At 37.1% G+C, this 17,019-nt stretch overlaps 4 protein-coding genes across 4 annotated transcripts in view; 3 read left to right on the top strand and 1 right to left on the bottom strand.

Moving 5' to 3' along the window:
* CBG02242 overlaps nt 1–2,060 on the top strand; it is a gene marked incomplete at both ends in the record, with an annotated part of 3,412 nt that extends 1,352 nt beyond the window's left edge. The window contains 5 exons of the mRNA XM_002639746.1: nt 181–662; nt 714–1,143; nt 1,189–1,580; nt 1,633–1,800; nt 1,851–2,060. Of these exons, the coding sequence (XP_002639792.1) occupies nt 181–662; nt 714–1,143; nt 1,189–1,580; nt 1,633–1,800; nt 1,851–2,060 (1,682 nt within the window). The remainder of the gene's footprint in view (nt 1–180; nt 663–713; nt 1,144–1,188; nt 1,581–1,632; nt 1,801–1,850) is intronic.
* Nucleotides 2,061–5,030: 2,970 nt separating this feature from the next.
* CBG25286 lies at nt 5,031–7,707 on the top strand (the record flags this gene model as incomplete). Its single annotated transcript, XM_045238101.1, has 12 exons — nt 5,031–5,069; nt 5,418–5,562; nt 5,609–5,702; nt 5,752–6,091; nt 6,140–6,193; nt 6,246–6,429; nt 6,473–6,627; nt 6,669–6,762; nt 6,813–7,027; nt 7,075–7,135; nt 7,491–7,555; nt 7,609–7,707. 12 exons carry the CDS (start codon nt 5,031–5,033, stop codon nt 7,705–7,707), a joined length of 1,545 nt encoding a protein of 514 aa, XP_045098085.1.
* A 757-nt stretch (nt 7,708–8,464) lies between these two features.
* CBG02245 lies at nt 8,465–9,321 on the top strand (the record flags this gene model as incomplete). Its single annotated transcript, XM_002639748.2, has 4 exons — nt 8,465–8,618; nt 8,672–8,847; nt 8,897–9,160; nt 9,205–9,321. 4 exons carry the CDS (start codon nt 8,465–8,467, stop codon nt 9,319–9,321), a joined length of 711 nt encoding a protein of 236 aa, XP_002639794.2.
* Nucleotides 9,322–9,496: 175 nt separating this feature from the next.
* On the bottom strand, nt 9,497–10,627 carry CBG02243 (the record flags this gene model as incomplete). Its single annotated transcript, XM_002639747.2, has 2 exons — nt 9,497–10,534; nt 10,592–10,627. 2 exons carry the CDS (start codon nt 10,625–10,627, stop codon nt 9,497–9,499), a joined length of 1,074 nt encoding a protein of 357 aa, XP_002639793.2.
* Between the last annotated feature and the right edge of the window lie 6,392 nt (nt 10,628–17,019).

Here is a 17,019-nt window from a genome sequence, read left to right as displayed (position 1 = left end):
TTTTTAGGTTACGGTAGTTTTCGTTGTGGGACCTTCGGTCACGGCCACCGGAGTTTCTCTTCCACAGCTCCGATTTTTCACATAATGATGTTTTCGGCTATTCTAGCCAGACCTCTTTGAATCCATAGTCTCTAGAGCCCAATAACGTCATTTCATTCTTTCACATTTCTTTTTTTTCAGCCTCTCGTTCAGACACTGCATCATCCTCATCGACGCCTCCAATCCTCTTCAATCCCAGGCCACACGTCGTTAAAATAGTGAAATCAGACACTGGATTCGGTTTCAATGTCAAAGGACAAGTGAGTGAAGGAGGACAATTAAGAAGTCTAAACGGCGAGTTGTATGCTCCACTACAACATGTCAGTGCTGTGTTAAATCGAGGAGCAGCAGACACGGCGGGACTTCGAAAAGGGGATCGGATTCTAGAAGTGAATGGATTAAACGTGGAAGGAGCAGCACACAGGAATGTTGTGGATCTGATAAAAAACGGTGGAAATGAACTGACAATGATTGTGGTTTCTGTAGAAGATCCAGACATGGATAGATTCGATTACGGTGAAGAGAGTTCAATGGCATATGGACATGATTATACGGAAAATAGGTCACTTCCAGTTACAATTCCATCTTATAGTAACGTCAATGATGCATTGGAAAGATATACGGTAAGATAATCATTCAACAAAATCATTCCATTCAACCCCTTCATCTTCCAGGTGTTCAATATTCATATGGCAGGTCGTCAACTTGGTTCTCGTAGATACTCTGAGTTTGTTGAACTTCATTCGGCACTCAAGAGACACTTTTATGACTATTCGTTTCCTCGTCTTCCTGGAAAACGAATTTTCCGTCTGAACGAACAGGAGTTGGACCAGAGAAGAAGAGGACTTGAGCAGTATTTGGAGAAGATTTGTACGGTTCGAGTCATTGCGGAATCCGATTTGGTTCAGAAATTTTTGATGGAGTGTGATCCAATGTGTGAAGTGGATATTCGTTTGATGCTTCCAAACGGAACAGCAATGTCAGTTCGCATCAGAAGAAGTATTTCGGCTTCTCTCTTCTTCACTACCGCTCAAAAAAGATTGCAATTAAGTAGGGAAGGAGCTGCTGCATGTTCCATTTTTGAACTTTTAGATAACTCTTTTGGTTAGTCAAATCATGTTTTTCCGGAATCTCAAAAAATAATTTCAGAGCGAAAAGTAAACGAGAGTGAAAGCGTACACGAACTCTACACCCACAACTACTCATCTGCTTCCTCGTCTTGTCTTCTTTTCCGAAAATTCATATTTGATATTGATAGAGAACGAGCTCTCTGTCGACGGGATATGACATTCAGACAAATTTGTTTCTTCCAAGCAATCGGTGATTTGCACAGTGGAAGAGTTGTTACAACGAGAAAGAGTTATCAGTTGGCAGCTATCCAAAACGAAGAAAATATGGACGAATTCTTGGAAATGGCGAGAAATCTCGAAGGATATAATCAGGTCACATTTCCACCGAGTGTCTGTATTTTGAGAAAACGGAAACAGACAGTCATCATGGTTGTTAGATATGCAAATTTGTTTTTGAAATGTCCCGAAGACGTGAGAGATTCTGGAGAAAATTTCAAATTTTAATAAGTTGTTTTTTTTATAGGGAAACTCAATGGAAATCGAATGGGATCGTATTCAAGACTTCAGAGTTTGTGATGATGGAACTGCATTTTCATTTGATTATTTGAGAGAAAGAAATGGGAATGAAGAGGAAACTGACAGAGAAGCAAACAGAAAAAATACGAAATATGTGAAATTGGAAACTGGATTCGTTAGTTTCCCGAATAGTACATCCAGATTGAAGCTTATGATGATTTTCAGGCTGAATACATGGCTGACTGTTTCGCTCAAATAAACACCGAACGTCAATCTGGCGCTGAATGGAAAAAGGATCGAAGCAGAACTACAGTAACCAGAGAACTATGCCCATCAGAAGATCCATCAGAATCTAGAGAAACGCCTCCGCCGACTACACATAAGATTCAATTCGAAAAACGGATTCTAGAACAACATCGAGATTGTATTGATTGATTTGTTCTTCTTCAAAAAGTATTACCTAGGTATTATTATTATATTCAATGTTAAAGTTCTCTCATTTCTCATGACTAGGGACTGTATATTTCATGACCTTTTATTGTTTTTTTCTCTTTTTGCTTTCCTAATACGTCGTTTGATCAAAAGCCTTATGCATCGGGTCTCCCGTTGATTTCTTCTCCCATGCCTTTATACTTCTTATGAGCCTTAATTACTTGAAACACTTCCATTGCAATATTAATAAATATTTTATATGCTTTATTTTTGACTACTTGGATTTGAATAAATTTTGAAACAACTATACAATGTTGAAATGTTTGGTTCATTGATCATTTTTGTAGATTGGAAGTTTTTGGTTCCATCAGAGATGTACGGATTCAGGATTCCGTACTTTTTTCATTCCGTTTTCCGTTTTCCGTATTTCATGAAACTTTGATGTGTTCGAATTCCGTGTCGGGACACTTCTGGGTTCTACAAATTACTTTGTTTTTTTTTTTTTTTCATTTTTCAAGTTTGATAGTTTTTGAGAATTTTCGAAAATCCCCCAACTGATTCTTGGTTTCTTTGTAGATTCTTTTTTACGGCAGCTGAAATTCCAGGAGAATGAATCATTGACTACTACATTTTTTACCCGATTTCTGATAGCGGGAATATTGTTTTCCTTCATCTATAAATGTCATTTCAATATATTTTGAGAGATGTGAATAGATTGGTTAGTTGCATTTACTATCGGGTAAAACTTTTTATCTGAGGCCGAATCTTTTCAGATTTCCTCAAAAGATAATGATCAACGTAGACTACCAAAACCCAAGTTACAAAACTAGTTACTAAAATTTCAATCTTTCTCGGGGAATAAATGTCCTTAAATCAAACAGTACCGCTCAAGAGGTTGGCAGATTCCTCAAAATTTTCGTAATAGTTCAATTGTATGTGTCTGAAATGTTTATAACTTGTTGGACTCGTCTGAAAAAAGTTAACAATCAAAAAGAAAATAAAGTGTAATTTTTGGTTACCATAGAATTTCATCAACTAATTTTGAAGCCTTATCCATGTTCTATATTTTGAAAATTATTCAATCAAGGTATTCTAAATATTCAAACAAATTTTCAAAAATTGATATACTTTCACTCTCCAAAATTTTGGAATCCACAATATGAATACCCCTGTCTTGTTAGAAAATATTAATTTCCAATAAACCTCTTTTTCTGAGAAATTGGACTCCTCCAAAAATCATATTCTAATTTAGAGTCAAATATCTTGTTGGCGCATTACTATTTTCCCATTCGTATTTTAATGGGAATACAATAACAGCTAGCAGTAATAACTAGAGGAGATAGACTGGTAAACTCCCAACGATGGATAATTTTTTTTAAATTTTTGCTTCTAGGTTTTATTCTTTGATTCTCTTTACTTAAGCGCCGAAACTTGAAAAAATTGAGGAGACGTTGACACCGGATGTTGAGTTTCATGTTTCCCTCCACACGCTAGAAGACGTCAGCTAACACATAAATTTCTTTCTATCTGGATACTTTTTAATCATCAACAATGGATATTCTTTCCTTTCTTCGATGTTTTCTTTCAAACATCTTCCATCCATCTCCTTAATAAAAAAGGCACTTCTAATTGCATTAGTGTAGGTCATCTTGTTCGAATCGCCTGCTCTTTTTTCCGTTTCTTCCATGCCTCATTTGGTTTCACAACTTCTTTTCAGTTTGTGCATAAATTAGCCTTATCCTCTTCTTTTTTTTCTGTCTTCGTCTCTTACTCTCTCACACTCTTTTTTTCAAAATAACAGAAAATAGGAGAAAAGGCAGGGTGTAGGACATTATCTAATAGAAGAAATGGAAACTATAGGTCATATTTCTCATCACTCTGTGATTCTCGGTATCGCATCATATTCTGATACAAACTCATTTTCATATTTGTTTATATGTTTCGTCATCAATCAATATAAAATTGGAGTTCAGAAGCATCTCGGCTGCGGGTGCCAATACTTGGCCAAATTTCATGATTTTACAAGTGTTGGCCAAGCCTTCCACAAGTCTTGCACAAGCCTCCCACAAGTCTTAGCTAATATATAGAATAATGTGCTCGGAGACTTGTGCTAGACTTGTGGGAGGTCTGGTCAAGTATTGGCGCCGACAGCCGAGATTTCCGGAAATGTTTACATTTTGAATTGGCTCGTTTGTTGATTCTCGTACTCGGTTCCCATTTTTTTTGTCACTTCTTTCTAAATTCCCAATCACGTTTATTGTTTTTGTACAAAAATCGGAGCTATGGAAGAGAAACACCGGTAGCCGTGGCCAAACGAAAACTACCGTAATCTATAAATTTCTTTTCCGGATTTGTTTTCTTGATTTATGTTCTTCGTGAGTTTAAAGTAAAGTTTTAATAACAGAAAACTCGACGAAAAGCAGTGAAAAACAAGAAAATCAATCCTGAAAATTAAAATATTTTTAGGTTACGGTAGTTGCCGTTACGAGATCTTTGTCCACGGCCACCGATGTTTCTCTTCCACAGCTCTTTCTCTTCCACAGTTCTAAGAAAATCGCCAATTCTATAAGTTATTGACCCCGAAAAACGTCGCATATTCTCTTTTTTTCAATAATTTTTTTCTTCAGTTTAGTATCAGTAGTTCAATTAAGATAACTTGGCGCATCTTACCTAAAGGTTATCTTTTTACTTTCAAATTAGAAAAAAAAAAGAAATTCCGAGAGAGGTCAACCACTGTTTGGTATGGTCTTGCACGTAGGTTTGTCTTTGTATACCGAATAGATGCAGTTCGAAAAGATTGACCACAAATGTGTTTTTGTTACTTAATGTCATATTTTTTCAAATTCTGATTGGTGAAGTTATTTTTTGTTCCCTGTGTCCCCTAATTGTCTCCTAATGTATCCTAATGTGCTCCTAATTGATGTGTTATTTTTCTTGAATAATTAAACTTCAAATATAAATGTTTTCAGTTGGATGAATACAAGATCAAAAACCAGAGAGTTGGAAGAGAAGGTTAGTTAATGTCTACTTGAAAATTATAAGCTACCTTAAAACTCTAATAGAATGGCCCTCACACTGTCAATTGACTCAAGTTTGGAATCAATTATCTCAGCTCTTATAGGAGATATCAAAAATAGGTCAGTTGATAAAATGTTAAAGATATCATGATAAACAATTCATTTGTTGACAACTTTTTCGTATCTTTAACAGGAACCAAGATAAATTGAATCAAAGTTGAAAGTTAGAGGGCCCTTCTATTTTATATGTATTCGTTTATTTGAAGATAATTTAATAGTGACTATTACAGGCTTTACGGTATCAATTATTTTTGACTATATCTTTATAAATACTTTTTTTCAGTATGAACAACCAAAGAAAGTGTACATCCTAGAAGTGAAGAATGCAAAGGGGGAAAGTGAACTCATGAGGAGTATTATGTTCGACCGAGGAGACCTCACCATAAACCATAAACAAAAGTTTACCATATTCAAAAAGCTTTTAAAAGGTCTGAAATGTATATTGGAATTTTTTAAACAATTCCAACCTTTCAGAAGGAAACCCAAATTCTAAGGACTATGCGAAGAACACTGTCGCCAGTGTGGCCATCGTCCATCTCCAGTATAAAATGTTGAAAAAACTTTTGCGGTAAGTGAAAAACAAAAAATTCTAGATTAAAAAACACTTCTTTTTCCAGTAAAGGAGCAGACGTGAAAGAGCCGTCCGGCAAAACTAGGAACCTAATAATTCATGATATCCTTCACATGTGCTTTGATACGCCCAAGAGGAAGAAACTGATTAGCAAAGATCGAAGACGATATGTAGTGTATATGTTTAAATACGCCATCAAATATGGTGTAGATATGAATAAGATTAATACTCATAGCGAAACTGGAGTCAGTCTTTTGGAAAAGCTGGAAAAATTGGAAAATGCGGAAGAGGTGAAAAAAATAAGATCGATCTACATGAAAAGTTTATTAAAAGGAGAAGTTGATAGTGAAGAAACAAATGAATCTAATAGAGAAGAAGCCAGGAAAGTGAGTTGTTTTAAAATATGTTTCTAATTTTGAGATTTGTTGCTACAGATCTCAACTTGTGAGGAAGATGAAGGAGAACTGGATTCAGAAGGATTAGGGCAGGTAGCACTTCGTAATCTTCTATTTTTTTTTTAAAGATGGGTCTTAATTTCAGACATTTACTAAACAAGAAATTGACATGGAAATTCGAGAAGAACTGGAAAATGAAGAAATGAGCAATGGAGAAGTTGTGGAAGATTTGACTGAAACTAGCTTTGAAGACTGTTGCACAACCATTCAGAACGAAGAAAATAATGGAAATTCTCAAATTCCTGCTGGTTGCGAAAATGTTTGTTCAGGTAATCCGATTGAAATTGGACGAATTCTAATTGTGATTTTCAGATTCTAAAGTTACATCTATCCTAGTGAAGAGATCAGCAACGGCTCCGCCTTTTGATCATGTTTATCAGAGATCCTTCACAGATGCTCCAGAAATCGAAAACCCGATTTTTGACCTTCCCGAAGTCAATCAGCCGAAACGAGATCCTCCTCAAGAGGTTAGATATCATTAATCTACTCCCGAAAACAAAAAGTTTAGATCGAAATTTCCATCCCACAGCTTCTTCAAGAAGAACAATCAGAACAGAAGTCCCTTCCTGAATCTCAATTTCAAAATGTTGTCCAAATTCCAGGTAAATTAGGATTGAATCACGAGTTCTTGCACCCTAACAGTGAATTACAGAACTGACTTCCCTGATTTCTTATGATGTGAAATTATTCACACTCTTTCTGGATCCAATTACTCTGGAATCACTAATTGTAAATCAGTCAAGTCAAAATAACATGAGGAGCATCGAAACTACGCAGAAAGAATGTCTCTTTTCAAATGTTAACGGAATTCAAAGTTCAGAAACAGATGCTCTAGAATTTATTCAGAATCCCAATACTCTTCATACGGTGATAGTTGTATTCAAATCATTTTTCAAAATCAGACTTTATTTCAGAGTGAACCTATGGGCTTTCAACAATTGGACGTTGGACAGAACTTCGCTAACCTCAACGGAGGTAAGAAAATTTCATTGGTTCTGTTTTCAACTTGCATACATTTTTCAGTGCCAAATTTTTCGGCTTTGGGACCATTGTTCAATAACACTATTCCGATGAATCAATCCAGAGACTTGAATTCTGGTCCAATGTTTATTCCAAACTTGTGGAACCGGTCGGTACAGTACAAAATGATATTCAAATGGTCCCCAATGTTTTGCTCGACCTAACAAAAACTGCATCGTTGCCCAATTCAAGTCTCAACCTTCAACATCAATCTTTCTTGAATCGTTTGTTATCTATGGCTAACCAGACACCTTTCGTCATGAGTAAATTATTGTTAAGAGTTTCAACAAATTTTGGCAAAATTTTTTAGATCAACCGATCCAAATTCCGCCTGTTCCAGTGATTCCTTCTGCTTCTTTATATGCACCAAACCTGGTAAGATATCCGGCATTTCAAAAACCATTAAAATTCCACTAAAATTTTTTCAGATCCCTCAGTTAAACTTCATCAATCCACCATCTCTTCCTATCAGCAACCCGGTCTTCAACCTTCCATCGCAACCAGGTTTTTTCAATACTCAATTTTAATTATTTTATTTATGATTATCATCTTTATCATGTCACTTAAACTATCTACTTACTAACCTCAAATTGCTTCCAAACCCAAATATCATTGATTCTCTAGTCACCAGTCTTACACCGACCCAGTATGTTTAATTTTTGCATTTGTTGGATAGTTTGAAACCCCAATAATTTGGTTTTTTTGTTAGTTATTAGTATATCATTATTATAAATTTTAGTTTTTTTGCACACCGTAAAACCTGGAATAGAAGGGCCCCACACACTGTCAACTTTGAACTCGATTATGTCGATGTCTATTAGAGAAATAAGAAATGTGTCAACTGATAAAAACATTTTGACATTATGGTAATTAATTTATCAGTTACTACTTTTTCCTATCTTTACTTTTTCCTATCTTTGACAGGAACCGAGATAAATTAACTCAAAGCTAAAAGTTAGGGGACCCATCTGTTACAGATGATTAGATTCATAATCTTTCTCGTCACCTCACTTTTGATGACTGGCCTGCGTAAAAATAAAATATACTTTAAAACCGTGAAGTTATATTTAATTTTCCTCAAATTTCCCATCGACTGGATCCAGCCTCATCAGTTTCGAATTCACTGTTCTAAACAATGGAAAAGATTGCTTCTACAAACAATGCTGCTGAAGAAGCTAAAGTGGAAATGCCACCTCCAGTTGCTGTATGATCCAAAAATATTATATTCCAAAATTTAGGTCTTAAAAGTTTTCAGCCCCCGCAAGAAAAGTCAGGAATGGATAAATGTCGATTCCGGCAGAAAGAGAGAAAAATATTGGTGAACGAAAGAATGGATACGAGTATTCGATCGTTGTAATCAACTACAAACCAGGACTGAAATTCGGATTGGGAATCAAGAATGTCTACAAAAATGTGTTTGTGATCAAAGCTGATGAAAGTGAGTGAAGAACATCCTTCTCCAGAAACGATTGAATTTCTTGAAATGTTCAGATTCATTAGTAACCGGCCTGTTCAATGTGGCTGATCGTATCATCGACGTAGATGGTGAACCGATTGCTGATAATCAAAAGTGCAAAGTTCTTTTGGTGAAAGCACTGAAAGAGAAGAAAATAACATCTTTATTGATTGAGAGAGGAATCACTGAGAAAGCACTCAAAGATGCAACGGTCAGAAACAAGAAAGAAACAAATCATCAGTTTCCAATAATTATTTTAGGATGAAATGAATGAAGAGCACAACCAATCTGTAATGGCTCCACCGGATGTCAGAAGCATTATGAGAAAACTCGAAGCTCACCATCATCTTCGTAAATCGCCATCATTGGAAAGTGCAGCTGCGGCAGCTCCAGTTCCAGTTGTTCCTAGTGCCATGACGAAAAATAAGGACGGAAAGGGTGAACGACGAGCATGTATTTTGGAAGACGGGCACAAGTCTGTGATCATTCGAATGGACAACGAAGAAAATCGGGATAAACTCAAGGTGCGTTTTTTCTTCCCATTGTAATAGTTTTAGTTTTTTTATAGAAAGTCGAGCCAAAAGAACCAAAGAAGTTGGAACCAAAGACGCCGCCCAAACAAGAAAAGGCAGAGCCCAAGCCTGAAGCGAAGAATGAAGCAAAGCAACCTGAAGGGAAAGCTTAACTCGAATAAAATGTTTTTAAAAAGTATAAACTATTCGAATTTTAATTCTTTTATTCTTTTTTATTGACAAAATAATGTACTTCTGTCGCGGCTAGGGATTGAGGGGTGATGAGCCCACACTCCTAGCGAACCGTGACTGCTATGCAACCCTTGGCTTCTTCCGTTGAGATGGTAGTTAACAGTGGATTGGTTCACAACGTGTTTGTTGAACACTAGCTGGGCAACTGAGACCCCAGAAGGATACAATGGGAATATGGTGAGAAGAAGGGGAAGCGAGGGAAGGAGCAACCTTCCTGCATGGCTGCAGGTTGGAAGAACTGACTAGAATATGATGGAGGTCCTTGGGCGACTTTGAGTGATGGATGGCAGGTAGTTCTCTCAATTGTTGAAGCAGAGTGTGCTTGAGACGAAGAGTTCCACCGTAGAAAGTGGACAAAAGTTGGCGAGCAATTTCATAGTTCTGATGAATGCTTGGAAGTCCTTTGATGAGGTCAAGAGCTTTTCCTTTCAGTGAGGATTTCAAATAATAGAATCTTGATAAAGAATCAACTTGCATGTAATCCATGATCGAGTCAAAAGTCTCAGTGAACTCTGAGAATCCGGTGATGTCTCCATGGAAGGTGGGAAGTTGCATGGTTAGTAGAGCAATTCGAGTTGATGGCAATGACATGGTCGGCATGAATTGTTCTTGAGAATAGATAGGAGCAGTAGGAATAGTGGGGGAAGACGAATGAATATTGGGAATAGGGGGAGAAGACGAATGAGTAGTATGGGGAGGATGAATGGTTGATGTTGGAATAGTAGCTGGTACAGGATTAGAATTGTCAGGTTGGATGGTGACGGTGATAGAGGCTATACGAGTAGTTGTTGGTTCCTTTGAATCTTTGGTCAATGATGAAACGATTTCATCCCATGTTTCGACGTCGTCGAGCTGTTTCGGGCCCAGTTTCGAGATCCGTTTCCTTGTTGCATCATACAGTTTGTGCAATTGTTCCAAGAGTTGCAAACCTTGCTTCCGGACGTTATTGAAGTCTCCGTACTTCTCACAGTAGTCTTTCTTCGTTTTCAACTCTGTGTTGTCCTTTTGAGCCAAGGCTGCCCAGTCGTCGTCCAACGATTTGATCCGATTGGTTTCCTTAACCAACTTTTCCGTTAGGAAGATAAATACTCCAATGTAGTGCAGCAATTCTTCCTTGTCTGCGCTGGCAATTTCCTCCAAAGACACCAGAATAGCATAGAAATAATAAATAACAGAAGATTACAAGTTTACCACTGGGTCACCATCTCGCCCTGCCTGGGTCACCATATAAAGAAAAAGACTTTTCTTTAGATAGATTTATTAAGACACAGTGATAAGAGAGGGATAAAAAGAGAGATATAAGAGAGAGAGAGATATTGAGAGAGAGAGAGCTAAATGAGTAAAAGCCGGGCCCCTATTTATAGCAATTCCGGTGCCACGCGGAAACAGTCACCACACAGCACCGTATCATTAGGAGAGCTAAAGGAATATCATTAACAATACATGAAAAAGGGAACAATTTATGAATTCTGATTAACATTAGAAATGAAGGAGCTAAACTACATTTTCTTTAGACTAAATCGCTTATTCTTTCTCACCAAAGGTGACAAAAATCACGCGTTGCAACTCGTTGATTAAAACTAATTAGGTCGAATCCACGTCAACTTAGAAATTATTAAATTCCTTCTGGCCTAAAAGTTATTTGGGGCGCGTTTTTTGACCGGTTGTGTTGGACTCAAGTGCCTCACCTGAATATCCCATCAGTTCTCAAGATATGATACACGTGGGTGTATGAACCTGCATCACACTGTATCATCATTCTTATAATAAATAAATGGTGTGGTGTCTCTTTTCTTCTTTGTATGTCATTCCGTATTTTCCCAGAAGGGGAGTTGGGCAAAGGGAAAATCTGCCAGGCCAAATTTGATCTGCCATAAAACCTTTAGTTCAAGTCTAAAGAACAAAAGAAAAAATCAGAGATTTTAATTAGTTTTCAAAAAGTTAGGAGCGAAGCTACGAACACGCGACGAAGGCGCACCAACCGGGCGTTTGAAGCGCCGGAGGCGCGGCAAACAGGCTGGTAAGAAGGAACATCCATCCCTACAAGAGATATCAAAAATGTGTCTATTGATAAAATGTTTGCGATATTATGATAAACATTTTATCAGTTGATCACTTTTTGATATCTTTGACTAGAGCCGAGATAATTAAGCTCAAACCTGACAGTATGGGGGGCCTTCTATTACAGGTTTTACGGTATTTACTTCTGCGATAACTTTGAAGTAAACAATTCGTTGTCAGATACGACTGTCATTATTCACCTACTGAACCAAACACGGATCCAATCATCAGCCACGCATATGTCGTCAGACAATCGGATAGTTATGTGGTATCTATTCTGATTGAGGGGAAGACAATCAGTTTTGGAGTATGGAATAAAACAGAAGAAGAATTTTTGAAATTGATGAATTAGTTGTGAATTTTTCAAATTCTTTGAAACATCACAACTTGTGATGTTTCGAAGCATATGAAATTTTTCAGTTATATAAAAATATGCAAATGTATGATTCCTTTATCCCTTTCTATTTTTCTCCCCTATCGGCCAATCGATTGCTCTGTCCCTGCTTCTTTCCAGCGATATACTTATTGTTCCCTTACTTTTCTCTGACCATCCAATATGACACAAAGTTTTTATTTGTATGCATTTGTATTTCATGTCCTAAACTTTTCAGGCAATTACTCTTTGACTACACTACTCTTTGACTCCACGTTCTCATTGACCACATTTATCTCTTTGACTACAAAATCTCTTTCACTACATATTTTAAATTTTCGAATTTTCTGCAATTTTCGTAGGTGTTCTTACCTAATAAGAATTTCAGCCTAATCTTCCTTATTAATAAAACGCTAGAGGCGTCTGTCCGTCCTCGTGTCCGTCTGTGGACTTTTGAAAAAATTGAAAAAGGCATATATATTTACGTCACCCTTTTATTTAGAAAAAGTGAGAAACGAAGCGACGAACATTTGAAAAAAATAGATTGAATCGCGCCGAAGGCGCACCAGCTTGCTGGTGTAAGAATATAATTTTTAACAAAAAACTCAATACAATAAAAACTCTAATTTAAGACCAGGTCGTTCTATTTTTCAGAGCACAGTTCAGAAAACGTTCTATTAGAGGGTGGCGTTCAATTAGGAGGGGCTATATTTATAATAGGTTGATGCAAAAGTTTCTTCCGATTTTGAATGGTCAACTTTGAGAATTCATATCTTGTCAGTGGGACGGTTTTTCTTGGAGGATGTTTTTTTGTTCGATAGAGTATCTCATGGACTTGTTATATACATTTTGCCTCTCTCCTACTTCTTGTCGTTCACGAGCATGCCGCTTTTTTTCGACCTAAACCGTCTACACTTCCTGTTTTGAAAAACTCTGATATTCATCAGAAAATGAAAGAAATTGTTGAAAGAATATCTCTTGTTGTTAATACCATCAAACATTGGACCGATCGATTTGAAGCCAAACATTTTGAAGTCAAATACGAAACTCGGTCCCGAAGTTGGACTTGGACCAATTAAAGACAACTGTAGAAGCCGATCCGTTTCAAACCACTTGTTAAATGTCAAAGGCATTGTCCGTTAGTCAACCAAGTATTGTGACCGGATGAAAGTCTCATGGCAACTTCAAGAACTAAGTCGAGTCGTACCCAACGTTGTAAACGACTATGATTTGGATCGCCGTGTAGACATGTGCATGTTTCTCCTATCGGGAGGGTCAGTTGATTGACAAAGAAGAGCTTGCTCTGGCCGTCCTGGAATCTAATTTTCCTCAAAAAATGGGGTTGCTATGTCTTTGGTGGTCTGTCAAAGGAGTGAAGACTGGGAACTTTTAGATGAATGTACCAATATAATTGCCACAATGTATAGTTCATAATCAAAAAAATTGAATCTGGCAGTCGAATCGAAACAAGGAGAAAAGGTCAAGGGTTCTTCCAGCGCGACAATGCGAAACCACCGTGACTAGAGGTATCAGCCAGAAATTCGTGTCGTTTGGCTGAACTATTCTTTTGCACCCTCCGTATTTTTCGGACATTGCCCTGCGGATAAATGGTTCGTTTGGAGCACTTACTCGTCATCTTGATAAAAAAGACTTCAATTGAAAAGATGTCACAAAAAAGGAGTTAGCCCACTTTTTCAATCGCAGCCCTCGTCGTTCTAGGCCGATGGAATCCAGGAATTACCGGAGCGTTGCCAGACAACTATCGATGCTCATGAACATTACTTTCATGAATCTAACCTCATCTGCTTTGAGAAAAATTTGATCAAAAATTTTGTCAAAATTGGAAGAAACTTTTGCATCATATCAGAGTTTTTACGGTATTCCAAAAAAAACAGTGAAAAAGTACTGAAAAAGAAGAACAACTCCTTTTACATGTTCAAAATTTCTGGTAGCATAAAGTTTTCAGAAAAAATAAATTTTAAAAAAAATCTGGACGACTTGAAAAGTTGGAAATGATTGTAAGATCATAAAAATCACATCAAAAGAATGCACATTAAAAGCTTCTCATGTTCAGGGGATAGTCTGAGCTCAGATCTGAGGGATAAACCAAGGTTGTTGTCTCATAGAACAATTTCTCCAGGGATACATCAAAATGAAAATTTTTACCACTGAACCCAAATAACCGTAAGACTTTGTGTATTATTTTCTACTCTGAATCAGGAAAAAAATGCGGAATTTGTTGGAAATCTACTAAATTCATGCTTTACACATTTTCTGGTCTTGAATGTATGAAAATACATTATCGTTTTAATTAATAGAAATTTGTAAAATAGAAGATCAATTTCTAGAATTGCCTCATGCACATGAGCTCATGTGCTAGAAGTTACCTATTTTCAGAGCTTCAAACGCCAGAATTTTGCGCATTTTCTGGAATTTTTTTGCTTATTTTTAAAAACAATTATGCAGCTGGTACATAGTCTGAAGGGGAAAAATGCTTGGAAGTTACAACTTGAAAAAAGGAAACTTTACAATTTTAAACGATTTTCTCCCAATTTATCGAAGTTGTTAATTTTTTTCAGATTTCATATTCACTAAGGAGTGGTGTAAATCGGGTATGGACATTCGGGACGAGACCTATGCCATTCGAAAGCTGAGAATACGTCCTTTCTGAATCTGGTTTCCGTTTTTGCTTAATGGCCACCAGCTCGGAGAAAATTAGGTCTAAAGTTAGAGTCCGAAAAAGCTGATCTTTTTCGCGCGACCTTTCGACTGAATTTTTCAATTTCAATAGGGATTTTGAATCACGTGAAGACTAAATATATAAACCAAATCGAAACCAATACAAAATGTCGATTGGATGGTTCAGTGGTTGATGTTCGGATTAGTATGAGAAAGGTCTGGGGTTCAATTCCTTCAGCTCGAAATTATTTTTTTCCATTTTTTTTGTCAAATTTTTCGGCACCCGTTTTGGGCTCCAAAATGGTTTTTGGCACAAATTTTTCAGTTTTTACCGAATTTCAAACTTTGAGAAGGAGAAATCATTAATTTTTTTAAAAGTTGATTTTTTCGAAATTATCAAGGTTTTTGGTGGTCAATCTATGCGAAATTTTCGATGAAAAAGTTTTTGTCCAAAAAAGTTCAAATTTTGTATAGAATGTATTTCTATGAGTTCTAGTTAGTTTTTCATGGTTTTCCTGCCAATTTTTGACCTAGAACAGTGCAAAATCATTCATAACATACAGTCATCATTAACTTTTGGTCCACTTCTCAGGTAAATCGGAAAACCTTTCTGAGCTACATTTGAGCGATTATGAAACCTTTTCAAGCAAAAAATCCACGATTAAACTTTTTGAAGCCACAATCAAATTTTTCAAACTTTTCTAAGCAACTTGTAAACTTTATCCAGCTGCGCTCAAAACTGAAACTTTTTAAAGCCACAGTTAAACCTTTTTCAGTCATATTTAAACTTTTCAAACCTTTTTGAGCCTTATTAAAACTTTTCTGGCTTTTCGAAAGATTTATTCTGTTTTTTAAAAAATTATATGAATCAGGAGAGAACGCCTTCCATAACATTGAGTTGTAGCTCTTAATATCTATTTCTCAAAATTTTAAATATTTCCAGGAGGATATGATATTGGGCTGATAACAACGGGGATGCGCTACGATCTGAGGTTCAAAGATGTTTCGAGATCGAGATTTCACTTCAGTTTAAATTTTCTTGTTTTTTTGTTAATTTCTTTTTCTCTAATGAATGTATTTTCTGAAAATCCGTCTTCAAAAAAATCAATAGTTTAAGCCTTTAGTAGAAACGATAAAACCTTTTTAGCAGTAAAACAACTTTTTTAAGCAACGAATAAACCTTTTTAAGTATCAAAAAGACTTTTCTAAGCCCTTTATAAACTTTTTCAGCCGTGGCTAATCGGGCACCTTTTTCAGTTTAATCGGGACGTGGTTATGGCTCAGAAAGGTTTTCCGAACTACCTGAGTTCGACCACTGTTTTTCGGCATATTTTGTGTCGAAAATTGGGCGGAAACCCATGAAAAACTAACAAGAACTCATAAAAATACATTCTATAAAAAATTTGAACTTTTTTGGACAAAAAAATTCTCCGAGTTGGTGGCCATTTAGCAAAAACGGAAAACAGATTCAGAACGGACGTGTTCTCAGCTTTCGAATGGCATAGGTCTCGTCCCGAATCTCCATACCCGATTCACACCACTCCCTAGTCAGTCAACGAAAAAATCAAAAACAAATTCGGTGAAAAACGCTCGGAAATAATGGAATATCTCTAACAAGATCGTCGACCTAAGCCCTGCCCACATTGTACCCAAAGTATAGTGGACGGGAGATGCCGGTACATCCAGAACACCTCCCTATATGATGGAAATCGTTTGCGGGGTCTTTCGGTGAACATCACACAATATCTTCTGAGTCTGCTGAGATCTTAAGGATGATTGGCAGGCAAGGGAGCTCCTAGGTTAGTATGCATACTTTTTTCCTAGGTTAGTATGCATGCGATAGAGAAACCCCCGACGCCAACCTAGGGTAGGGCTCCCGGGAATTTTCTGAGCTCTAAACGGCCTGTGTTGCAAAAAACTAGATCCTAAGTATAGATTTGGTAAAATGTTCAATTTTCGTCAGCTTTTCGTCCGTTTTTTGTCCGTTTTATGTTTTTCCGTTTACATCAGGTTCGTCAGGTTCGTTCGTCAGGTTCGTTCGTCAGTTTCGCTCGTCAAGTTCGTCCGTCAGGTCCTCACGAAAACCTCACGGACGAAACAGACAGACGAACCTCACGAACCTCACGGACGAACCTGACAAAAACGGACTAAAAACGGACGAAAAGCTGGCGAAAATAGTTCGGATCTAGGTTTTTTTGCAACACGGACCGTTCAGAGCTTAGAAAATTCCCGGGAGCCCTACCCTAGGTTGGCCCCGGGGGTCCCTCCATCACACAATCTCTCTGAGCCACTAGGGAGTATGCATACTAACCTAGGAGCTCCACTGCCTGCCAACCATCCTTAGAATCTCAGCCGATTCAGAAGAGATTGTATGATGTTCACCGAAAGACCCCCAAACGATTTCCATTATATAGGGAGGTGTTCTGGATGTACCGAAGTGTACCTATTTTACAAATTTCCATTAATTAAAACAATAATGGCTTTTTCATACATTGAAGACCTCGAG

Source organism: Caenorhabditis briggsae (genome assembly GCF_000004555.2).
Source record: "Caenorhabditis briggsae complete genome, chrI, whole genome shotgun sequence".
In the NCBI taxonomy this organism is placed as follows: domain Eukaryota; kingdom Metazoa; phylum Nematoda; class Chromadorea; order Rhabditida; family Rhabditidae; genus Caenorhabditis; species Caenorhabditis briggsae.
The sequence above is the reverse complement of the archived record's forward strand: the minus strand, read 5'-3'. Positions and strand labels throughout refer to the sequence as shown.